Source organism: Osmerus eperlanus, chromosome 6 (assembly GCF_963692335.1).
Source record: "Osmerus eperlanus chromosome 6, fOsmEpe2.1, whole genome shotgun sequence".
Taxonomy (NCBI): domain Eukaryota; kingdom Metazoa; phylum Chordata; class Actinopteri; order Osmeriformes; family Osmeridae; genus Osmerus; species Osmerus eperlanus.
In genome coordinates this window covers 11,003,591-11,029,607 of record NC_085023.1, presented here as the reverse complement: position 1 = coordinate 11,029,607, position 26,017 = coordinate 11,003,591, and the positions used below count along the sequence as shown (strand labels likewise).

The 26,017-nt window shown below is 42.2% G+C and overlaps 1 protein-coding gene and 1 long non-coding RNA gene across 2 annotated transcripts; one reads left to right on the top strand and one right to left on the bottom strand.

Annotated features, from left to right (window-relative positions):
- Positions 1-59: 59 nt before the first annotated feature.
- On the bottom strand, positions 60-1,298 carry LOC134022154 (uncharacterized). The gene is made up of 3 exons (XR_009930622.1): positions 1,212-1,298; positions 625-711; positions 60-151 (listed from the first exon to the last, which is right to left on the bottom strand). It is a non-coding gene; the product is annotated as an uncharacterized LOC134022154 (long non-coding RNA).
- Positions 642-8,798, top strand: LOC134022153 (actin-related protein 2-B). The gene is made up of 9 exons (XM_062463440.1): positions 642-773; positions 1,799-1,909; positions 3,249-3,464; positions 3,856-3,928; positions 4,204-4,340; positions 4,486-4,635; positions 5,489-5,634; positions 5,964-6,096; positions 6,901-8,798. Exons 1-9 carry the CDS (start codon positions 726-728, stop codon positions 7,069-7,071), a joined length of 1,185 nt encoding a protein of 394 aa, XP_062319424.1. The 5' UTR covers positions 642-725; the 3' UTR covers positions 7,072-8,798.
- Positions 8,799-26,017: the final 17,219 nt, after the last annotated feature.

Here is a 26,017-nt window from a genome sequence, read left to right as displayed (position 1 = left end):
AGGACACGCTGGAGGGACTAGGTCTCTCGGCTGGCCTCTCTCGGCTGGCCTGGGAACGCCTCGGGGTCCCCCAGGAAGAGCTGGTGGAAGTGGCCGGGAAGAGGGAAGTCTGGGCCTCCCTGCTTAGGTTGCTGCCCCTGCGACCCTACCCCTGGACAAGCGGCAGATGGCGGATGGACGGAAGAATGTGCAATATTTCAGGACATTATCTTAACTTCTGGATGCTAAGTAACAATGTGTATTAATTTGTGTCACTGAACAACAAAACTGATGTTTTACATGACATTTGAAGACAGGACTTCTTAAAGCAGGTTGTAGTTGCACCCATTGCAAGACTGGCCGAATCCCATACTCTGTCTTACCCCTAACCCCTACCCCTTATCTGGACACGGCATAATTTTGGTTGGCCCCACCAAATCTCACTCCAAGGTTTTTGAAAAGTTGGCAGACCTGCATGACATTAATATCTAAGAAGTATTGCTATCTGCAAGGAAACCATTCAAGAGGGGAGATAGCCCACCATTTGGAAGAAAGCGCGTTAATAAACATATCTGCTCTGAAATGTATGTGTGTGCAAACACTTGTTTGGCCACACCTACAAGGTTGACGTGAGCGGAAAACTACCCTTTCCCCAGCCGGTTCTTCTTAGGGATTGGAAGGGGTGACTTCCGCCTTGCTGAAGAAAGTTGAGGTAGGGAGGTTTGTTGCCTTCTTGATTTTGCAAAATGGACAGCCAGGGGAGGAAAGTGGTGGTTTGTGACAATGGAACTGGGGTAAGTATACAAGCGCTGTAAATTGACTAATTGTATGAATGTTCTATGCAGAATAAGATAACGGTAACGTTTCTCTGAAACAGGAAGTTGATCGTGCTCAGCTGTTATGCAGCTAGCCAGCAGTGGTTCTGTGTAGCTACATTACTAGTTAGTTCACTGTTGGTGGGTTAATTACGACTGAAACGATTCAGTTAAATGAACCAAATCAAATATTTTCAAACTCACCATGCTAAACAATGTACACTTTTTTTTCTTGCTGTCAAATATTTTAGGTATAATTTGCTATGTTAGGTTGGCTAGCCAGTAGGCTTGTACAGCATACATCTAGCTAACTACTAGCTCAAGCTAGATCAGAGTCGCAATCGAATCACTCGAAGCATATTAGCAAATTATTAGCTTATAAAGGAAATGATGTACCGGCTACCTGCATCCCATTACCTTAGCTCCACGTCTTCAACCAAGGTGGTGCAACAATGGTGATGCTCGGTTTGCTAGAGACGTGATCTGGAGGTTGCGTGTGTGTGTGTTGATGGTTTGGAGTGGGCAGAAGCTGTTCTAGCGTAGCTTATGTATCTATCTGTGTCTATAGACACACATTTTTGGTGGTGTGATCTTGAGAGTTTGTGTGCTTAATTTATAGAATTTGTACTACGCAAAAATATTTTTTTGTAGAGTTGTTATATTTATATTTATTTATATTATATTTCCCAGTTTGTGAATAGACAAAGCTTCAGCAATCAGAATAAATGTGACACGACAATAACGAGGCAAGTCCTGGATAACTGGCTCTAGCCTCAAAGAAATTACACAGTATAATTTGCTCATATTTTAGTTTTTATGCATTTGCCAAAGTCAAATTAATTAAAGTGAAATTAATGATAGGCTATGTGGACTATTAGCCAACCCTATATCGAAACTGATAATAAATTGTCGAACCTGTACAGAGCTGTAATGACACTTAATTAAATATATTTGTTTTTCCCACTCTGACTCTATATTAATCTCCAACACTGTCTCTATCATAGTTTGTGAAGTGTGGTTATGCAGGGTCCAACTTCCCAGAGCACATTTTCCCTGCACTGGTGGGCAGGCCCATTATCCGCTCCACAGCTAAAGTGGGAAATATAGAAATCAAGGTAAGTTCAGGGTTGTTCTAAGAATAGGAACATAGCTTGGCTATTTCCTCCCTTCCCTGTCTGACACTGTACTTCTTTCCTCCTGCTCCAACCCTTCATTTTGTCCTCACACTGTGAAGTAGAATGCTAAGAAAATGGTAAGTGCGGAGTGTGCTGTAGAACTCCAGTTGCCTGAAAATAAATGCACATTTTGAGCAATTCTTCTTCTGTAGTAACGCATTGTTTCTTCAACTTCTAACCCCTGTTAAAATTTGCAATTCAATTATTTCTTTGTCAAAATGTTTCTGGACTCATTGCCCCGTTTGTTCAGTGTGTTTGATTTGGATGTGTTTGTGTATTGAGTGCATTTTGCATTTGTAATAGGCCTAATACAAGGACAAATGCTCTATGCTTAACGTTTATCAGGTGGTTAGGTTTGGAGGTGGTTAGATTTTATGTTGGATGCTGGTCAGATAGGCAGAAAACAGAACAGCTGGTATTTTTAAACGAAAACAAATAGCAGCCTTGCCAGACACAAGCACACAAGGTGAAATCATGGAAATGGCTGTGTTAGAGGGTTCAATGGAAATCCATAACGGGACTTGGCCTGGGTGATAAAACGGTGGCGATATGTACCGTGATAGACACTTCATCAATACCAATGTTTGATAATTTCTCTTAAATGCATTAAATACAAACAACCAGCATACACAACGTTGCCTCAACAAACCCCAAGCTCGCTCCCTCCCTGGCTCATAAACAGCCTATCATATCTCTTGAATCGTGGAGCATTCTACAAGTGACACTCAAACAGACAATGATTAAACAGGTGTATTGTTTGGTTGCAACATCTACATACTTGACAACAGAAACGGCGACGAGTTAGAAAACGATGGCAGTTGTCAAATTCACCAATTGAAACAGTGAAGTCTGACCAATATCGGAACACTTGTGTGTAGAAAAACTGTCTTAACCAAGAGCGGGAATAAAACACACCTATTTTTATCACCTTAGCCTTTGGAGTACTGTGCAACGTCATTATTCAAAGTAAGGTTTTTAAATTCAAAATAAAGTGGGTAAATTCAACCTTTTTCTCCTAAAAATAGGTTATAAGAAATCAATAATTGTCAGTATAGACTGAAATGAAACATTTTATTGTAAAAATGTTTTCAGTTAAAAAGTTTAACTTTTTTACTTTTTACCCCAAAAATGTACAGTGATGAAGAATTACAGTGTTGAGGTTAAGACTAGCGGCTTGAAAGGGGGAGTACTACGGTAATTAAGGTATTGGTTTGTGCGGGAGGGTTGTTACCAAACCTCACTTCTGATGCCTCATTCAACATTTGACCCCTGTCCCCAGGATCTAATGGTTGGGGATGAGGCCAGCGAGCTGCGCTCCATGTTGGAGGTGAACTACCCCATGGAGAACGGCATTGTCAGGAACTGGGACGACATGAAACACCTGTGGGACTATACCTTTGGTCCCGAGAAGCTCAACATTGACTCACGCAACTGCAAGATCCTGCTCACCGAGCCACCGATGAACCCCACCAAGAACAGGGAGAAGATCATCGAGGTGTGTGTGTGAGCAAGCCTGCCTTTGTCCAAGAGATTGCTAGCTATCCGTCAATTGTGAAACTACAAACACTCGCCTACTAATAATCTGTCTAGAAATAACATATTTTGCCTTTCTCCATTAAATTAATAATTGATTAGATTAAACTTAATTGTGCACATTGAGTACAGAAATACAGATCTAACCAAAAGGTAATATCTTAGTGCAAAGACTGAAAAACACTTCATAATCATCACTAAATTGCGAAATCTGGAGGGACGCTGAGCCTTGTGTTGTTCACGTGCCATATTAGGTCTTCTTCTCCATTTTCCATCCCCACATCCCTCACTTGTTTCACGTCTTACACGTCCCTTTCCTCCTCTCTTGTCCTCCTCTCCCGTTGGTCCTTCAGGTGATGTTTGAGACGTACCAGTTTACAGGGGTCTACATTGCTATCCAAGCTGTGCTAACCCTATATGCTCAAGGTAAAAAGGACAAACAACCACTTTTCACTTTGAATACACATTACTATTGCAATGAAATTAACTGTGATTTCTGATGTCATTTATTAGCAGTTACTTATTGACAGTGAAATGTCAAACCTTTGTGTGCTTGCTGCTGACTTCTCCCAAGGCCCTGTCAACAGATATCCCCACTGTACTTATACAGTAGACAAACACACACCCAACTGCTAATGTTGATTATTAACAGCATAGCCAGCACAGTTGATGGACTTATCTTTTGTGTGTGCATTCGACAGGCCTATTAACTGGTGTGGTGGTGGACTCGGGCGATGGCGTCACCCACATCTGCCCTGTGTACGAGGGCTTCAGCCTGCCCCATCTGACACGACGCCTAGACATTGCCGGGAGGGACATCACCCGCTACCTCATCAAGGTACTTTCTGCCTACACCAGTGTGAGAATGACACAACTAGCAGTCTCTGCAAGGTATCCCTCCGCCTGCTCTGTGTATGCCTGTGTCAGGCACCTCAGCGGCCATTCCACGCACCTTATCCATGTGCCCATCCCCATTCTTGCAGTTATTGCTCCTGAGGGGCTATGCCTTCAACCACTCGGCCGACTTTGAAACGGTGAGGATGATGAAGGAGAATCTGTGCTACGTGGGCTACAACATCGAGCAGGAGCAGAAGCTGGCCCTGGAGACCACCGTGCTGGTGGAGTCCTACACGGTGGGTTTCAGCATACCTCGTGATATCTAACAGCAATACAATCTTTTCCACATATGTAAATAAAACATTTTAGGTCAGGTATGTACACTAGTTTCTTATGTTTCGAGACTGAACCAAGACCCTAAACCACTTGTATTTTGACAGAAAACTTCAGCTCTTAAGTGATGACAAGGAACTACTTTGTCATACGTACAGCTTTATAGATTCATGGCCATTTCAGAGGGATGGGATTTTCAATAAGTACCTTGACGTTGATATACTACTTCCAACTGGTGCTGAACGTCTTAACCAACTTCCCTTTCCTGTCCCAAACACTTGGGAAAAATATGTAGCTAGTGAAAGCGCTTGCACCCTACCATCTGGTTTCCAGGCAAGCTGACCCAAATGGGATTAAACTTACTAATGCATGCTACATGCACATTGTTAGCTGTCGATGCTGATAACTAGGTATATTACCAGGATATTCTGGCCAGCAGAATTTCTTCTTCAAACATGCCATTTTCTATTGAACTAAACCGCATAGGCTAAATGCACCAGGCCAAGATTTGTATTTGGCACATGTGGACCTGTGTGGCTACAGCACAGTTTCGTTTTTTTATATGCGACTCGTGAATAGAGGCTTTCTATGAACATACCCACAGACACACACCATACCTAAACTTCAGAATTTGGAAATATGTTTCACATAAATCTGACTGTTCACCCAATCCTATTTGGGTGTGCTTGCCCTCTCTAGTTTCAAATGCTCTTTCTCAGACACACAAAATACAATTGTTCTTCTCATCCTGAACTGTCAGGGGGGGGAAAAAACAATAGCCCAAAATGTTTTTAAGATGTCTCTCCTTCTATCTAGCTGCCTGATGGTAGGGTGATCAAGGTGGGAGGTGAGAGGTTTGAGGCCCCTGAGGCTCTGTTCCAACCCCACCTCATCAACGTGGAGGGGGTGGGGGTAGCAGAGCTTCTCTTCAACACCATCCAGGCAGCAGACATCGACACCAGGTGAGATCCTGTGCCAGCAAGTTCGATCCCAAAACCTTTTTTTCCCCATTCCCAGTTCTGTGACATACATTTTAATGTATGCCTTTTATAAGACCTAATCCCAAAGTTGAAGGTTTCTGTTTATTATTGTTTCTGTTATTATTAGAATGTAATATGGATGATGTATGACAATTCAGTATTCAAAGTTTTTTATTTACCTATTTCAACCTTTTACATTTGTGACAGTGTTTATGTAGGACCAGATCATGCCATATACTGTATCTTTCATAAAAGGTCAATTTCTGCCAATGTATAATTAATATTCCTCTGTTTATGTGTGTCTTTCGCAGGTCTGAGTTCTACAAACACATTGTGTTGTCGGGGGGCTCCACCATGTACCCCGGCCTGCCCTCTCGACTGGAGAGAGAGCTCAAGCAGCTCTACCTGGAGCGCGTGCTGAAAGGAGACGTCGATAAGCTCTCGGTGAGCGACACACATGCACGCTTTCAGTTACAACAATGCAAAGACAATACACACACCACTGACAGATTATATGTCATATTGTACTTTGCAATGAGGCTAGTAAATACACAGTTCCAGTTCAGTTAAACAAAAAAAAAAGGCATATTTTAAGGGTGGGAGTCAGGTGGCTGAGCGGTTAGGGAATCGGGCTAGTAATCTGAAGGCCAGTTCAATTCCCGGCCGTGCCAAATGACGCTAAATGACGTTGTGGGCAATGCACTTCACCCTGCTTGCCTCGGGGGAATGTCCCTGTACTTACTGTGAGTCGCTCTGGATAAGAGCGTCTGCTAAATGACTAAATGTAGATATAAGTGTTGACTCAAACCAAATTCTGTTGAACCACACACTTCTGATCATTGATCTTCTGTTGTACTTTATAAATGAACTATTTGTATGTCGCTTTAGATAAAAGTGCCTGCTAAAAGAATTTAGTATTAAATGTTAAGTCCAAACCAGCAGAATCCATCTTTAACCAAAATGTAGTGCAGTAATAGAAACAACCACTAGATATAAACAGAAACAATGCTTTGACTTCAGTGAGCTGCAATGGACTTCATTGAGGAAATCGGATACACAAAAAAGAGGGTACTTTTTCCCCCAACCCCTTTAAATGCCATGCATAAATACAAAAACCGTCAGTATTTTAATCTCACCATGCTAATGTCTGCTATTTTATGTTATATTGTAAGCATATGAATTTCAGCATGTTAGGCATCAGACCACTTCTCATATTCTAAACCCCACTTGGCTTGTTTTCCCTTATAGAAATTTAAGATCCGCATCGAGGACCCTCCTCGGCGTAAACACATGGTTTTCCTGGGAGGGGCTGTGCTTGCAGACATCATGAAGGACAAGGACAACTTCTGGCTCACCAGGGAGGAGTACCAAGAGAAGGGCGTACGAGTGCTTGAGAAACTCGGAGTCACCGTCAGATAAAGCGTGCACACACACACACATACACACATAGACAGACACAAGTGTAACTAATGATGCTGGAGAAATAAAAGATTGATTATCAGAATAATTCTCATTTACACACACTATTGCAGAGTATATATCTATTTATCTTCCTTCTCATTTTTGCTGTATTACACCATCATCATTACACCTCTCCTTTCTTCTCTCCTCATATTCATCCACCCCTCCCAGACTTTTACATTGATGTTCGGTGAATCCTATGGTGTGACTTGGGGCCAGGGTGTGCACTAATAAAAATGTTAAAAGCACATGATAGGTGAAGGCAATATGACAGGCGTGTTTATGTGATTAATAACCTGTGGATAGACTGCAAATTTTATTACGTATATTTGCTCACAGAGCTTATACAGATACACATTATCTGCTTACCCTGTGTTGTCAGACGTGTGTGAACAAAGACCTAGGGCCATGGTGGACTATTGGGATGCCTGCCGTGATAAAGATGATTTCTCTGTTTCCGTAGAATAATCTTAGGCCCAGTTTAAACACTTTATAAGTGTGTCGTTCCTTCCCTCCCTGAGGCAATCTCGTTAAATTGGCATGTAAACAGTCTTGTTCTGATGTCTCAAATCCAGACGTGTTAAATTCGATCCTTAAAAAAAATAAAAAGCCCTCAATCTGAGTTAGTAACGTATAAATCTATGTTAGGTTGTGTGACAATGACACAAACAGGTGAAGCTAGATACCTGGTCCCAAATCAACACAAGCCCCTACCCTGTACTTGTAAAAACAATTAGGCATATTTTAAGGGTGAACAGATATAGTATGTATTGTTCTGACACGGTCTGAAGTGTCCATCCACCACCTCCACTTCTTGATCTCACAAGTGCTGAGGGGAGCAGGTGGTAAGAACAAGTTGTCATGGGGTCATCCCTACAGCTTACACCCTAGCTTACACCCTATGGCTAGAGCTACAAATCCCCTCATTTCTTTCAGTTTTGAACCTATTCCATGAGGACTGAACAAGTTTGAAACATTGTTTTATATGCATCACAATAACTTTTCTATCTTGGGAGAGAGATTTCTTTTGCTTATTTTCTGTCAGATGTATTTGTTTTATATAGTTTTTTTTTTTATAAACGTATGTTAATTTTAAATGGAGTACACGCTCCTTGTTATTATGAAGAAATTGTGAGAATGATGTATTTAAGGGACTCCACTCCAAACCTTGATTAGGGTAACGGTACAAATGGTCATTGAAGATGGTTCCAAATTGCCCGATTTGTCGTCAGAGATTGTACTTAGTCATTGTCTTTCAAATGGAACCTTAACACTGTTAAGTATTTGAATAAGATCATTGTTTTAAGTTTTGGCTTCAAGAACAGAAGTGGCTGTAGATTTTTGGCCTTATTGCTTATCTTTTTTCCTGTCCGATGTACAGAAGTGAAACAGGGTGAGTAGAGCAGTCTGGAACCAGGCCACAACAAGGGTAGATCTGTTGTATGTTACTGACTGAGATATTATGGTCTTGGCCTTACAATGAACATTATATATTTTGGAGCCACTTGTTTTTGTTGTTGTCATGAATGTTAATTTTTTCCATATAATTTGTTGAGTGCCAAGAGCGGTTATTGTTAACTGAGTTTCTCATGGTTGAATATGTTTATGTTTGTCTTTTTTTCTTGTATAGTACATAGTATAACTGTTTAACGCTGATTTAAATAAAAATAATTGATTTATAAATACATCACTAGGTGTGTTATTCCACTTGGGTAAATTAATCTCTGCCTTCTAAAATGGCTAGATGGCAGCATAAGGATGTGGTGAACGCTTACAAAGTTTACAAATGGTGCTTGATTGAGTGACTCTTTTTTTTCCTTCTTTCTTAGTTACCCTGTTATATGCAGAATTTTGTGCGAGAGAGAGAGGCTTCTTTCCTACTTAGGTCTAGAGTTCATGCTGTGGAGCCCACTCTAGTCCACATATAGATCAGGGCCTCACTTATTCAGAGTAACAGGAGGCAGTGAGAAATTATGCAGGAAAAGACTTGAGTTACGATACTGTCAGGTCTAATCTTTCAAGAATACAAACATGCTGACCACATGCGTTGCCCTGTAACGAAACATTCTGTGGAAACTTATGTTTGAATGTGTCTATTCATCGTAAATGAGGCCCATCTAACCACTCTGCATCGACTGGTTAAATGATCCGACATCGTTTTAATGAACCAAGTCAACTGTCATGCAACACCCATGAAGTTACTTCAGTTAACCTGGAGCTAGAAGCCTCATTTCTGACTCTCGTGTCATCTGTGATTGCAGCGTAGCTGCCTGTCTAGAGACCTTAGGGAGGACAGTACTGAACCTGTTGTATTTTGATCAACACCTTAAAAATAATAAAATATTAGTTTATCAGTTTGTTAACCTCAAAGCAAGACATGGAGGGAATGGAAATTGATAAGAGAAACAGCATAAGTAGAAAAATAATTTCAGTTACTACTCACCCAAAGATTCCTGATTGTCTTTTTCTCCATTAATTCTGATAAGCTCTCTTTTCCTATCCCAAAATAATTGCCAAGCAAAGTTTCTATTTCCTCTTCCTGTTTGATGCTTTTGGAACGTTTCCTTTCGTTTTGCCACTCACTTTGGGTTGAAAATCACCAGAGACTACATAAAACACAATAACATACTGTTACTGATTTTAGATTTTCATGAATACAACAAGCACTCTTACAACTTTTGACCTTTCAGGGCATGTTTCCATATAGTGGACCAAACCGTGTGACCAAAGAGCTCTACGCTGAGTAATTTCCCTTCATAGGGTTAGGGCTAGCATTGCTTTTTCAGTGTGTCCTTTTATTTAAAGACCTTGGATAAAAAGCGTTATCTACTGATCACTTTGTAGTTAGGTTTGCTATCTACGCTTGTTAGCTTGCTCGATCCATCTAATGTGATTGTTTAATTGAAAAGTAGTGGCAGTGACGACACCAGCGTTTTTAAGAAAAATTCAGATTGGCCTTGTTTGAGATCAGCCAGGCGGATGCAGCATTGATCGCCACCTGGCTCAATGCAGTGCATGCTGGTTAGAAATGTTGTCTGATTCACTGATTCGTCACAGATTGTCACAGTGACACGAGCCATGATAACTCACAAGAGCAAGATGGCAGAGCCAGGTGCCGCTGCTCTTCACTGCCAACCCACGCTAACTGTATGTTGATGTATTGTTAAGATATTGTTATCATAGCAACAACATGTGTCATAATAAAAGTCCTGGGAATGCTTATATAATAAACCGCTTGGAAGAAGTGATAAGAAGTATTTTGATGCTATGTTTGACATAGGCCCATACGTGACTGATTGGCCCCAAAAATCCTTTATAGTGTTTTATATAAATGCCTTTAGAAAGAAAGTTTGAATTTACACAATCTCAACATCATCCAGAAGGTCCTTGGGAATGTGTCTGCACTGTGGGCATGTTTGGGGTGTGTGAGTACTGTAGGTGTACAGTGTAGTTCCCTCTGGGTTATGTCCATATATAATATGTATAGACACATGTTGCGCTGTCTGGGTCAGTTCTTTTATTTCGCAAAAGGGCATCTCCTGCTGGTGAGTTTGTATAGTTCATTTAGGTCATGTGAACTGACTGCAGTTGAGAGCATAATCTCTTCAGTAGGTATCAGTTCACCATGTCAGAGCCTAGAAAAAACTCACGCCCTATCATCCTGACGTTCAAGTCTTTGAAAGCATCGTCGGTATGTAACAATAACCATTGGGTTTGTCATTTATTGACGTATGAGTATTTTCATAATTTTAGAGATATTTGAAAAGTTTGTGTGCAGATAACATTTTATCTCTCTGTTGAGAGAAAATGGGCATTGCAGGAATAACCATTATGTTTACCAGTAGCCAATATTTTTGTATCATTCTATATAGTTTCTGATTTATTTAATACTTACTTTGTACTTACCGTAATGGGAATTTGTACACATTTTTCATTCTGTTGGTTTTACACTACTGACCATTGTTACATTAAAGAAGGTCAACTTGGAACTCCTTTGTGCATGTTATAATTGGGGATTGGGGAGTTTATCTGCCTGTTACTTCAGGCAAGGTGTGCAAAGAGGACAGGATACATGTCTTTAACCACATTGCAACACTCACATAATTCACACGACTGTTGACAGCCCTTCTGTGTGCAGCAAGTCATCCTAAAACCAGTATTGGATCAGTAGGCAAAGGCACAACTGTTCTTATTTTGTCGTGTGGCTGAATCACAATGGACAGTATTTCAAGATCCTCGAAGATACCAATAGTTACACCTAACCAATAACAGGAAGCGGTAATCACCAAGGAAACAGTTGAGGAGACGATGTGTCATGCACGTTTGTCAAGGAAACCCAGGACAAATTCCGACAAAATGATTCAGAGGTAAGTTTTTAAGTTTGTACTGTCATTTATACCATTACAAGCTCCTATTGTGCTAGTTTATGATAGGTATCAACTTTACTACAATAATTTCTGAGGTAAATGACTTAAACAACATATAAACAAATTTTATTGCAGTAGCAAATGTTTTCACTTGTGGCTGACAGCTTCACAGTTAACCTTACATTACCCTATGTATTTGAAAGCTATTTTTCATGGTTATCTTAAACCGGGAGAGTTTTTTTCTCTCCAGAGTTTAATGAATAACAAGTTGCCTGGATGACCAGCGCAGAAAGGGGCTTCACAGTCACAACAATTTGTGCTGTGACTGCAATATGTGCCATCACTTTTCATCTTCCCCTGGAAGAGGATGAACAAACAGATGCTGGTTGGAGCATATTCACACATATTTTGATGTGTGATTTGTGTGACTATAAAACCCCTAAGTTGTTTCCTGTGTTTTCCGAGAATTAACCACGTTCCGTAATTAAGACAACTCAACCTACGCAGGTTATGGGGGAGAGGAAGCCTTACAAAATTCCATGATCAACATTAAGCTCATCATATCTATAGACAATTAACAGTCCTGAAAGAATGTCAGGTGGAACTGGAGTTATAAAAGTATTTGACCACAAGATGTCAGCAAATGCTTATATATTATTTCCTTAGTCCCAGACTGACATCTTGAGATGTAAAAACCATAAACACTTTCCTTCATTCGTATCTCACAATTTTGTAATTACACAAATGTATGTGTCTTTTGCCTGTCCCTGTAAACACTGACCGGTAGGAGATGCAAACAAAGTACTTTTGGACAATTACAACTTTTAGACATTATTGTTTCACTGATATTGCTGTATTCTAGGCCTGAACAATCTAAAATAATATTTTTTCAGTTACAGGCAGAGCTCCTTCTGCCTCCTCCTTTTTCTCATGCCTCCTTTTGGCTAAGCTTCAGCCAAGCCTGCTCCATTTTGTTCTTCACTGGCATAGATGTTTTTAATGTTTCTCTTGCACTGTGATGTTTATTTATTCCTTGATGCCCCGGGGTACAGTAGGTTCACATAACTGTGCATTTTGCTATCCGCAGAGAGTGGGCATGCTCAAAAGGTTTGTGCTACATACTGATAGGGTACTGTGCAGTAATTGTGAAACATCTGTGTTCTGATTGGACATATGCATCTGTAGGGACCCAAAAGTTTAGCTTTTCAGTCCTGCCTGCCCATGATGAAAATGCAGTCTTACAGGGATTGCACTGAACTGTTACATACAGTGTAACAGTTCAAACATCAAATTGTAATGTTAATGTAATTACCAAAACAGTCAAAGTGGTAATACAATGTACATAGTTTAACAACACCCCTCACACAGCTGTGGGGCCAGAATGTATTACAGTTCCATTTGAACTAAATGCAGAAAACACACATAGTTTTATGTTCTAATGAAGGAAATAAAAGAACTCATTAATAAAGGAAAATAAGCAGATGATTTTTAATGTTCTTAATACATAGGCCTACTTCACTCACTAATAGCTTCAGATTCACACACTCTTAACATCTGGGGCCTCTAACAGGGGTATTCCTGCTCGTGTGAGTTCTGAAAGTGTGTCATGAAGGGTGTTTTTTTTTACTCATCTCATAGCAACTTCTCTTGGTTTTGAAATGGGGAAGCAGGCATTTTCATAAAGGATTTGGGGGGATGTGAGTGGGATGGGAGGTCTCTCCAAGGACATCAAACTTCCTCTGTCAATTCCCTAATTACGGTTGCACGGATACAAACAAAACCTTGTTGCCCACAAGTGTGCATCAAATAAATGAGCCATGACTCAAGCTGCCTATGAAAACACGCCCTACGATCTTTGAGTTCTAACGGCAGCAGGGAAGGGATGCCTCCAAGTGTGCACGTGGTTCATCTCAGCGTTGCTCAACTCAGGTCCTCCTAGCTAAAATAAGATGCCTTGTTTTCTCACTGGCTGAGAGCGCTGCTTCAGGCCTCTGCATACGTGACACTAATTGTTTCTGCTACTTGTGCCAAGTACCGACTGTTCCCAGCACATTCTACAGACAGGGCCCGGTCCCTCAGCTGCTTTTGGTGTCTGTTTAAGGGATAAAAAGATGTGTGTTGCCATCTGTAGCCCCCCCCCCCCCAAGCCTTCCTTCATCTGGCCTGTGGCTGCCAGCACGTCACAATACTACACGCTCACAAAACCTCTGAGGTAAGTTTCTTCAAACCCTTTTTTCAAACAAGGAAATATAAATGACACAAAGAGTACAACCGCAAAAATCTGAAACAGTCATTTAGGGCGTTCTTGTTTTGACGCCTACTGACGCATCGCACGGTGTTCAGGAAAAACACACAGACAATGCAAAACCTATACGGTCACCACCGAATTTCTGATTTCACTGACTCCTACAAAACCAATGCATTTACGCATGCATATATATGATGTTCTAGGCTATATATATTACACTAATTCCCTAATTTATGGAGCCAGTTTGCATGCTCTACATGCATCTCTATATCAAATTTAATATTCATCAATAATTTCACCAGCATGTGGCAGTGTTGTCTAGCTAGTCACCAGTCCTTTGTTTTCTCTCTTGTCCCCTCAGATCAGGAAGCCCAGTGGCAGGTCTATGCCGTGGTACTTTGAAATCATGTTTTTCTTGTTGGTCCTGATAAATGCAGTTCTGACATATAGAGCACGAGGGTCCCTGTTTTGTCACTCTTGTAATGACTCAAGTGTTGAATTGTTATCCTCATGTTTATTATGGGATGCCACAATGCATCCCTTTGTAATGGCAGTCTGTTTAGCACCATCTCAGCAGTCAGAGTAGGTCTGCATGCATGAATGCTAAGTGATGCTAATCATAGGAAAGGGGTCCGCCAAGACGACTGACGGACATTCCTTATTTTCTTTCCCAATTGACTTCTTGACCAATTGAAATATTCAGATTTGTCCTCCATTTGACAACTATGTTTCCCAACATGACAAGCATGTTAAGAGATCTCACCAGACACAGTTGGAGAGGTTGAAATTGATTTGCTCAAACTGGGTGGCCGTGCAGGACTGAGGTTGGGCCTGTTGATGAGAGCCAATATCATAAAATCATGCTCCAGAAGAAATTATGCTCTCAACTGCAGTCAAATAGCAAAATTTGACTTCCTCTGAGCAGTAGACGACAGATGGACTACTCCAAGTGAAAGTGATAGGCTACTTACATAATCGACATAATCTAGGTAGACTAGATTACCTGCGTGTATATGCCTGTTTATCAGCATCCAATGATCAAAAAGTATCTTCCCACTAGTCTAGATTGATTGTGTCCATATAATACAGAAATGTGTACCAACTTTGATGGTGGTTAGAGCTCACTCATTTCACTTTTCAGTATATCACATAGCTAATTTAACACAGTCAGACAAGTCGCAGGACTGCAATAAACATGACCAATCATTAAGATCGGACTAATGATTGGACGGCATTTGGACTGAATGCAATGATTGGACGGGCTACTTGTCTGTCTGCCTACCTACCTCCCGGCAGTAGTCAGCTCGTTCATGTGTTTTGGAGTGGCTTTGAAGGGATATTTTGGTTTGAATACTTTTGAACCAAATTGTTGGTTCAAAATTATCCCGTTGCGGATGTTGATAATTTACAGGTAGGTCCATTTATCTTATAACTTACTCTGCAACAACTGCATCTTACACCACTTTCAATAAAGCCAAGACTGACATTCTTCTACCTAAGACCTCAATCACCTCATTGATTATTTCAATTTAAGTGTGTGTATTAGGAAGTCATATTACATTCCAGCATTCATTGACTATATTTAGGTGAATTTGGGATTGAACTTTTAAGATGCCCTTTAGTCATGGAAAATTTTGATAAATTATCCCCCAATGCGAAGATTCTGTCTATTGGCAGGTCTGTCTACCTTTCTCTGTTTAGGGATAAGCCAGAAAAATTCATTACTATCTCTTCTTTTGTGTCTCTAACCCCAGTTGTAAAAATTCTGGAATCTGCCACAATACAAACCAAGGCCTGACTGGCAGGTGTGCTTGTTTGACTTTTAAATCACCTCAGCATCTTTTCTATTAACGTAGCACGTAAATAAATACAAATTTCAATTTCCATGGAGTCACGCAATGAGGTGACAGTCCTCAAAAACATCAAACGAGAGTGCTTCAGGGCACGTGAGGCTTGCCGAAACCCAGGCTAAGAGAGGAGCTGACACCTTGAGCAAGGTGCAAAAAAGGAAGAAAAGGTTGTCATTTCTTCAGAAACAATTAGGAAGTGAGCTTTTGGATTTGGAGCAGGAAAGTCTCCTGGCTGTTTAATGTCTTTGACTGGCAATGTCATCTGCAATGTGTGCCACCCATTCTCTAGAACTCCACAACTAGATTCACCCAGCTTCTCAGATATGATGTCTGTCACACCAGGCATCACTGCAATTTGGATACAGAGCTTCATCTGGGGGTACTGCTCCCCCGAATAAGAACTCTGGTCTGCTAATCTTCTTGAAGCACATTTGATTAATTTCAGGTGCGGCTGTGGGAAATCTGTAGCCACATAACAAATACTAAGACACACAATGGCATTGGTTGATGCAATCTATCCACTGAATTCTATCATGATGCAGTTTGATAACGGCCCAGACATGTACAGTAGCAAAGCTGTAATGCTGATTTGCAGTGTCTTTACTGTGATCATGTTACTACACTAAATGAACATATTGCTAACCCCAATACTGTATCCACAAACTCCTACAGTATTACTTGCAGTTCCTATTTAACCTTATCTTTAACAGCTTGCTTGGGGACGAATGTCTCTTTGTCTAAAGTCCTTTCTGCAGTGTCCTTCCTCCTTCATTACTCTCACATTTGCCTGCACAAAGTCCAATCCTTATCACGCTTGACATGCTAATGATAATGTTAAGACTCATACTCATTTGCCATGGCAATTGGACTCTTTATTGAGTCGATTATCAGCCTTTTTCAGTTAGATCAACCCTCTGCAGTGTCTAAGGGCACGGCAAGAACACAGAGGGCAAGAGAGGGAGACTCCAGTCAAGTTTATCCAGGCTGCTTGTCATGAGAACGAGATGTATGAATGTTGGGAGCCCTGAAAGTGTGTGTGCGTGTGAGAGAGATGGGGGTGGTGTGTGGGAATATCAGACCCAGGGGGTAGGGGAGTGGGTGTTGGGGAGGAATGTGGACAGTGAGACTTTGGTGGGTAGGGAGGGGCAGGGTGGCTGGAGGGGAAGCTGGATATCACAGTGCACCCAGTGTAATAGACCCCGACACACACCACATCGGAAGTTAATCCAATCAGGGAGAGACGCCACGCTCCCATCCGCCCAAGACACACAAACATAAGGTCAAGAGCAGCTTGTATTAGCGCGAAGATGTCAGGGAGAAGTGGTGTAGATAATTGACTTTCAACATGTTGTAAAGGCAACGAGAAATAGAGAGGTAGCCATGGAGAAGGAGAGAGATGGAGAGGGACGGGACGCCAGGCATGGACATTTAAGTTTGGCACATGTAAGACAAAGACATTGTCATTAGGGTTACCCTAACCCTAACCCTTGTCATTTAGCTGTAGTTTGACACAGCAGTCCTTTTCAGTCCAGGAAACTTGTGAACCTTTTCACAAGTTTCCTGAGGACATAATTTCACCTGAAAACTCGGGGATCCAAAAAGTGTCTATGCAGGTGAAGCAAACTGTTTAAACATAGTATGCTACGATGGATTTTAAAGACAGGACAGGATAAACCATGCAAGGTACTATAGCATGTGTTGCATTTTATCTCAACTCAGGAGCAGGCCGATCATTGTCAAAGGAGGCAGATACATGGGCGATGAAAATAAATGTTTTTTTTTTTTAACAAATCAAATAGAAATACTGTCGCTATCACAGGCAACTGAAAATCCACACATGAGGGGATGTAACATTCTAAAAGGCCTATTTACTCTTTTCATTTCCTCGTGTACATACAAGACGAGAGAGTGTGGGGCTTTATGTATGAAAACAGGGCCCGGACTAATGTTCCATGAAGACCATGGTGAATTCATATTGATGGGAAAGCAGCTTCAGAAGCCCAACAGCCATGATTTTTTCATAAGCCGCGGGGAACAAGAAGTCAGTCAGCTGACAGGTGCTAAAGCTGCCAATAGCACTGTGGATAAGAGATGGGACACAGAAGAGAGCCAAAGGAAGTGAGAGAGAGACAGAGCAAGGCTGTCTTTTCTTTTTAAAACGCTTCTCTAAACAGAAACCGAGACTGCCGCATGTGTGTGCGCTCGCCGCTTCCTGTTCAGTTCCATAGCTGGGGAGGATTTTACGGCATCGATTTTGTAAACACCAGAATGCATGTCAAGTATGATGAGTCTTGATAGCTGTAAAACATACCCAAGGACTACTCCTCACTTATTATCTGCAATGAGGAGCCCTGGAGCTGTGTCTGCACCCTCTTGCCTCTGCTCCTTGCACGTCACGCCACAAGTCCCTCTCTGGAAAGCATTGATTATTTTGGCATGAGCCAGTGAGAGCGTGAGGTGTGATTCCTTTGTGTTCCTTCCGAGGAAAGAAATCTGCAAAAATAAATATGTTTCTGAGCACTGTGCAGCCACACGAAAAATACGAGCACACTGGGAGGAATAAAGATGATGGATTTGCCAGATGATGTGTGAGTTTGTGTGTGTGCGCGTCTGTGTTTGTGAACAGGAGAGAAGTATCTGGAGTATGAGTTTATGATTTTAGCGTGCGTGTGGAATGGTGTGCATCTCCTCATTCCTTTATGTTAGTGTGTGCATGTGTTCATTGCGTGTGTGTGTCTTAGTTGTAGGTTCCCTCTGAGTCCCAGACTGCCAACCTAGGGCCATGCCTGGGTTCCTCCAGTCAACTTTACTGCCTTCATCTGGCTTGATTAATGGCTGGTCGCCTTATCAGTCCCTCTCCCTGCAGGCCCAAGTGGCTCCCTCGAGCCTCTATATGCCCCCAGCCTCGAGCTTCAGTCTCGTTATTAACACACACAAACACACATGCTCACACAGTAGGACTCAGGAGTAAGGGATGCATGGTCCCCAAGGGGCCCTGAGAAACAGAGAGAAGAGGTGCCAGGTATGGGATCGTCCGAGCTAAAGGCCACCATCCTTTCACCGCCCAGTGACAGAGTCTCTCATCTGGGTTGGCTGTGGTCCCCTTAGCTCAGCAAACATCCATCAGCCAGATATTACAGTAATCCAAAGGTGATACATTAGCCTGAGTGCCAGGGGGACAGTGTGCGTGTGATGGATGCCTCCAACACTGGCTGGCTTTGTCACAGAGGCCTTCTCTCTCGAGAAGCGTGAACACCGAACAGCCAACTCCTCTCTACGCTCATGTGGTTATCTGAATTTATTCCACCGTAATGCACCCAGTATTTTATTCTTAATCACACTGCCCAAAGGATTGAAACATATTTCCGCCAAAGAAAGTGGTGCAGAGTTGCGAGCTGTTATGAAAGCAATACATTACTGCAGCACTTAGCAAGCCAGAGAGAGAAAGAGAGAGAGATGAGGATCGTCTCACCGTGCGGTTGTGATGTGTTTATAAGACTTTGTTAGTGCCTCGCTGGCGCTTTGATTCAGACTATGCATATTACTTATGTCTGAGACTCTATCTCGTACAGCATTTACATAAATTTCACCTCAGGGTTATTATCAATCCGATTTATTTGCCCCAGTTATGTTTATTATTATGTTTTATGGTTTTTATTCCGTGTTGAACGTCTTCAAGGAATCTGCCCCAGTATGTGTGTCTTGTTCCTGAAAGGGATTGGAAATGCTTTCCAGAACTGTGAGAGCCAATAAACAGACAACCACCCGCTTTTGAATACATCTTTAATGTTTTATGTATGGCAAACGCAATAGCTTAGGGCAGGTTCAAGGCCAAACACTGAGTGTTGACAGCGGTTCGTATGGTTGGATACACATTGAACACAGACAGGGAGGGGCCGCGGGGTTGAGCAAGGTTTCACATATGGGAAATGTGAGCTGTCCTTTCTATATATTTACCTGATGGGCAGACCCAAGCTAAGAGAATGGAAACATGGTTTTGGCTGGAAATGTACTCCTCTGGAGCTGTGAGGGAAAGCAGCCAGCAGGAGTCAATCGGATCTGGACACAGTCATCCTTTTTCTGATGCTGCTATAGAAGAGCTGCATGGACAGTGTGGTGTGGGAATATTTGAATCAGTGCTCTCTGAGGCCTCTGTCTCTGGTCAGAATCAAAGACAGAGCTGGACGAATGCCTTCACAATGCTTTGCTTAGTTTCAGACGTGAATATCTGTTCCACATTAGATGACAGAATTGAAAAGAACTGAATAGAATTAGTTCTCTCTGAGGCATGCCATCTCTTTCCAATCGTCTGTCAGATCATTTTAACACTTTTGGCTTCCAGTTAGCAATCTGCTGCCTGCAATGAGAGCAGGTGAGTGTCATGACATCCATCAACATGCAGACAGACCTCGTTTTTTTCTCCCTGAAATACGGAAAAAAACAGAAAACTTTTATTTGCCAGGTGTAAATGGGGAAATGTGTGTGGAATTCCTCCTGCTCCCCATCTCCATCCCGTGCTTGTCTCAGCTCTGAGTACGTCTTTGATAGCAGTCATACTGTGAGACAGACAGGCCTGCGCCAAGCTGATGACATCAAAAGGGGCCAACTGACAGCAACTGTCTAACAGCCATCTCCTTCCTAAACACACTTCTGGTCCCCAGTCTTCTTTCCATCGCTCCTTCTCTCTCTCTCCCACCCCACCTCCTGCCTCCCCCTACTCTCTTGTTCTTTCTCTCATTCCTTCCCTCTCTCAGATAATCCTGCAGAGAAAGATCGTACAGGGAGATAATTCAGCTGCACCATTTAAATGAACTCCAGTGTGTAAATATCCTTGTAAATATCTTATGGATGGTTTGACCATACCTTTTTGGAAAATGCAAGCTTTTTGCCTTGTTGTTGATATGCTGTAGGCCTTCCTAATAATCTTTTGTGATCTTGTGAAGACAGTAAACTTTGTAGATGCAGAGGCTTAGAAATGCCAGCCTCTAACAGAATGCTAAATCTGAAACATACACACACACACACACACACACACACACACAAACACACCTTACACCTGATTGTCACTGTGTTTCATCAGCCATCAAAGTCAGGCTACCTGTCTTCTGGGTTACATTTCCAACCTGTTGAGACCGTGTCAAGATGACACACATAGACAACTGTAACCGACTTCTCCCGTTCCTCAACAAATGAATGAATGATGAATGAATGCCACAGACAGCGCCATAAGTCATCACACCTCCTCCTCCTTCTCCGGCTGCTTTCCCACTCCTGGTGGAAATGAATGGCAGCAGCTGAGAGAGCTGAGCATATCCTTCTCTCCCTGACCCGGTCTCTGCTAATGTGTTTTCGTCTTTACTCCACCCTTAGAGGCCATTGTTATGTCTGCTCAAATAACCACATTACATTTAGCTTCCCCATCCCTCTCCAAACCCTCTGCCGGGGAAATTAGAGTGTGCCGAAAATAAAGGAGACACCAGGAAAGTATTGTTTCTCCGCCAAACAACACTTAGCCAAAGGCCTCTTAATATAGATAATGAGAGAAGGTTGGTCCCATATATCTTCATAAGTCAAGTAATTGTCACTTTTCTTGCTGGATGGGTAAGAATGCCTGTACACAAACACACTTCACACGGTATCTACATAAAATTCTGGGAGGGTGATCTAATGGTTAGTTAATCTAATATCACCTGTTTCTGTCTTGCTTTCATTGTGCAACATCTGTACAAGGGGCTTGGTATTGAAGTGACTCATTACTGTAGATTTACCTTCCAGATGTGGTGTTGTCAGAACTGGAAGATTATCGCCAACTCTCCATCTAAACCAGATATTTAATGTGTTTGGTTACGGTTTGTGTGTTTACCAAGAATGTAATGATTGCTCTGGATGTGCAGCTGTTCAAGAAACAGATTTTATGGCTCACAAAGTCATGCAATGTCCCCCCCAAAAAGTATTTGTCAGTTAACAAATCATAACATTTTATATATTCCCCTTTGGCAGAAAGGTTTTAATTATAAGTCTGTGTCAGGTCAGTAACTCTCTATCACTATCTAGAAGTAAAAAGGTATTCATTTAAATCAGCCTAGCTTTGCCTGGACTCCAATTTAACTAATAACGAGCACAAATAATTCATGGCAGTCGAATACATAATTCATAATTAAATTACTGCTTGATGGAGTGGAATTTATTATTTGTGAAGACACATGTGCGGCCATTAATGCACTAATTTATCTCCAGAGGTTTTTTCCCCCTCTTTATTGGCACATTGCTCACTCAGCTGTAGTCAGCTGCTGGGTCTAGTTACTAAGTTGGGGTAACACATTGTTACAATAGATTATGAGCGCACATGAATAGGGCAGACAATAAGTGATAGCCACAATATGCATTTGCCTTTAAAACTTAAGGGGGAAGTTTCATTTATTGAGCTTGTCACATGGCTACAATGAATAATTATTAACACCCCCTCAGACGCAGAGTTACTAATACATTACAGGGCTTCAGGGGAATCTCCCTCACTCTCTCTCACTCTCTCTTAATCTCTCTCTCACACACTCTCTTTCTCTTGCCCACTCTCTCTTTCGCTCTGTCTCTCTCCTTAGCCGGGACCATAACAGTAGATTAAAGTAGAGCAGAGTGTCTGCTAGCTTCCTCACAACCACTTAGTGTAGTAAGAGGTCCTATTATCTACATACTGTACATGTCTACCCCAATACAACTGGGACAGCCTATAGTGTTTTTGGCCTGAGCACCAATGTTTCCTGGTCTTCCTGTGTGTCGCGAACACACTCTTGTAATGCCAGAACCTCGAGCTGTGGGCCACACACTCTTATAGCAGCTGGTGGAAAAAAACTTTCAAACTACAGGATATCACTTTTGATCTGATCATTGTTTAATTGGAACATTGTTGTTCCTGATTGGAACAACAACAAATCCTTAGTGTTTCCCAGTTTTCTTGTTTATTTATTTGTTTATCCACGCAGTAGTTAAAACTGCAACACAATTCACTGGTTTTAAATGCAATTCACTAGCTTTTTATCACAGTCACAGTTAATGTAAAGCAACTGTGTACAATGCATGAACTGTCCCAAGTTCCAACATGAGGCCTGTACTGAGTTCAATCACATGACACCTTCATCAGTCACATTGTCATGTGTAAGGTCAATGACAGTACAAAGTCAGTTGTCCCAAGCTAACAGCAACTGTCATTAAAGCTTAGTGTATGCTGTAAGGGTCATTTGTACATGATGTAGCCCTTATGACAGAGGGTTCAAGTTAAGTGCAGTGGATAATTCTGTTCTTCACACCACATCTAGTTCTCCCTCCAGACAAATGCCAAACATAGGCCAGACTCTTTTTAATGGTCCCCGATAATAACAGTGCCTTTAGCATCCATGAGAAATATCCTATTATCTATTGATTCAGTCTCACCCTGTATCTGGGTGAGTTACGCCTCCCTCTAATTCCCATTACCGGGAACACTGTAGCCTTATCAAGGGAAACAATAAACTGGTTGTCAGCGCGAGGAGAAAATATGAGGAAACATCTGCCCAGTTCATGACTTTGTGGTGAAAAAGAACCATCCTCCTCCCTCCTTCTATAATCCCCCTTCCTTCACAGTCCTCCTTGTGACCTCTAGGTGGGTGAGAAGGAGGGGTATGTGTATGTGTGTGTTTGGGTGGGGGGGCTTTGCACGTACAAGCTGGGCTAAATCTGACCGCCGTAGAGATAAATCTGACATTTTAATCTCTCTCATTTCACAAGGGGCAGGGTTTTGGGGGTGAGTGGTGGGACTTTGGGGTTGGGAAAGGTGTGTGGGGTGGTGGTTGGGGGGGGGGGGGCTGGGGGAGTGGTGGTGGAGAAAGAGGAGAGGGACACCTCCTCCCAAAATAGAAGCCAGGCTCATGGACCATAAAGCTGTCACAGAGACACATGTCTATAGCAACGATGGAATCCCCACCCCCCTTTTCCCCAGCTTCCTCAGATGTGGCTGTTATCTCCTTCCTGCCTGGTATGTCTCCCTGCTCTTTAAGACAAAGGGTAGTAAAGCTATAAATTGTGCATCTCACAGAAGGTATGGACATTCTGTCTGAGAAAGGCTGTGGGAGCTGCCATAAAGCAGCCACCCAGTCATAGATAAAGATTTACAGTTATTTAACATCCTCCTCTTCCCCTAAATCACCCCTGATAAGAGAATTAAGTGATGGCTATAGGTTCTTTGTCCTTAGTCTATTGATTTTGTTCGTCCCTCAGAAGGATCCAGAACATTGTAATTATTGAGCCCTTTCGTTGGATTCTGGTTTACAGAGTGAGAGAGGCGCCCTATCTTCGATTCTAACACAGTTAAAACAAAAGGCTCCCGTTTTTCAATTTAGTAATGGGCTTCCAATTATGCTTCATTTACCTTGTTTTTCCAACAAATGGTTTATCTGGGGCCTCTGTGCTATAAACAGCATCTCTGGCTGGTGACAAGCCCCTCCTATCACCTACCTGTGACTCACAACCCATGTGGTCTTCGCTACCGTGCTAGTTTAAATGTGGTCACGACCAACACACGGCATTGGATTTGTGTCTTCATGTATGACAATGTAAATGGTATTATCATCATGTTCTGGGCACCATGGCTGCAAGCAGACTGGATAACAAGACACAGATGTTCAACACAAACTGCTACATGAAAGAATGTGACCTCTCCGGTTCCTCTTGCCTGCTGACAATTTATTGTCAGCAGAGGTGTGGGGGAACGCAACTGATACGTTAACTTGGGGGTCAGAGGAGGTGAATGTTATTGAGGCTGGCTGCTACTTGACACATGCTCAATCTCCTTTTAACAGCATCAATAAATATGTCTGATTATCAATACATGTCACAAAGGCTGCTGAGGGTAGAGACTGTAGGCTGCTGGTGGATGATGGTTAACAAGTTGCTTTTATGTATCGACCCCAATCGGATTGACTTGAGCGTAACACTGGCCGCTGTAGCAGTGTCAGATGTTTGGAATGTGAAAACACAGCCTGGAACAGCGTGACCCTGTGCTGGAATGAATGTAAAGTCTCGCTGTATATAAGGTTGATGGAGTGTTCCGTGTGGGTGCTGCACTTTTGTTATCCCCCTCCATGTTAAAGGGGATGTGTCACTTGTTCGTTGGGAGCTGTCAGTGATGTGCCACTCATCCAGCTCCACAGGGAAGCCCGGCGATCCCTCCGTCCCTATGTACCTGTTAATTCCGGTTCCTTCCACTTGGCTGAACGCTCTCTTTTTTTCTCTCTCTCTTCCTCTCTCTATCTCTCACGCTTGTGTTCCCCTACACATACACACACACACACACACACACACGCATGTATGCCTTGGGCGCCACTGAGGGCCACAGCCCACTTACCACAAGCTGACAGTTGGCTTCTTAACAAAGACGCAGGGAGTATAATTAAATAATATTTACCTTTGATACCAAGCCAGCTTTGTGATTAATTAATTCACCCAGGGTGTGCTGGAATTACACTCAATGGGAGACAGAAAAAAACCTTTATAATGGGACAGGCTTTGGGGAGAAAACCCAACATTGTGCCTTCATCTCCAACCACACCGGTGTCCTCGGCAGAGGGGAGTAAGGAAGTTAAGTGGTCTTCTATTTGAAATAATGACCCTGCCCTGATGTTTAGGCCACATTAGCCAGAGTGTCTGGGGCCATGAGGCTAATGCAGGAGGACAAGGGTTTCTTCCACATCCCTCTAATTTCCCCTGACCTTTGTCTCGGCGGGGAAGAGGGAAGGGGAATTGCAGTTGATGTTGTCAGCGTCACACAGGTGCAAGAGTAGCTGTTGAGATGTAGCCTACAGCATCTTTGGCGCTGGAGGGATACACCCCAACCCACCCCAAACTCGCACACTCACAGACAACACACCAACGAACAATCTTCACACAAATACTCCAATAACTGTATGTTCAGAACACATTCCCACATAATTGTTGATTATTGAGTCAAATCAAATCACGCTAAACATCAATTGCACAGATCTTTCGCTAAAGTCAACTGTATAAATTGTTTATTAATATATAAGTCCCTAAAAGCATGCCTAAGGAAACTGTGGCTGGAGGCACCACAGAGAAAGGACAGAGGAAGCTCTCCTATGAGGCACCATGATGTCAACCATATACCTCTCTTATTTAGCTCAGCCTGAATTACATTGAATCTACTCTGCCTTTATGTGGTGTCTGCCTGAAAGCAAAAGATTTGTTGTTCAAATATATAGGGATCGTTTTCTTCTAAGTTTAACTTGATATCTCGAAGATCTTGAATTAACCGAGTATTATTTTTCCTCATCCATTGTAACAAATCTTGTGGATTTGTGGTTCTTCTGAGGAGGTAATCAGAAGGAAATGTTTCAGACTTCTTCTGTGGTTACCAACAACGTTAAGGACCTGAATCAAGATTTCACAAGATG

Excerpts from the sequence above, each read along its gene's own strand:
- LOC134022153 (XM_062463440.1), top strand. The coding sequence starts at position 726 with ATGGACAGCCAGGGGAGGAAAGTGGTGGTTTGTGACAATGGAACTGGG. Across the intron at positions 774-1,798 it reads TTTGTGACAATGGAACTGGG|TTTGTGAAGTGTGGTTATGC; the intron begins GTAAGTATACAA and ends TCTCTATCATAG. Across the intron at positions 1,910-3,248 it reads TGGGAAATATAGAAATCAAG|GATCTAATGGTTGGGGATGA; the intron begins GTAAGTTCAGGG and ends CCCTGTCCCCAG.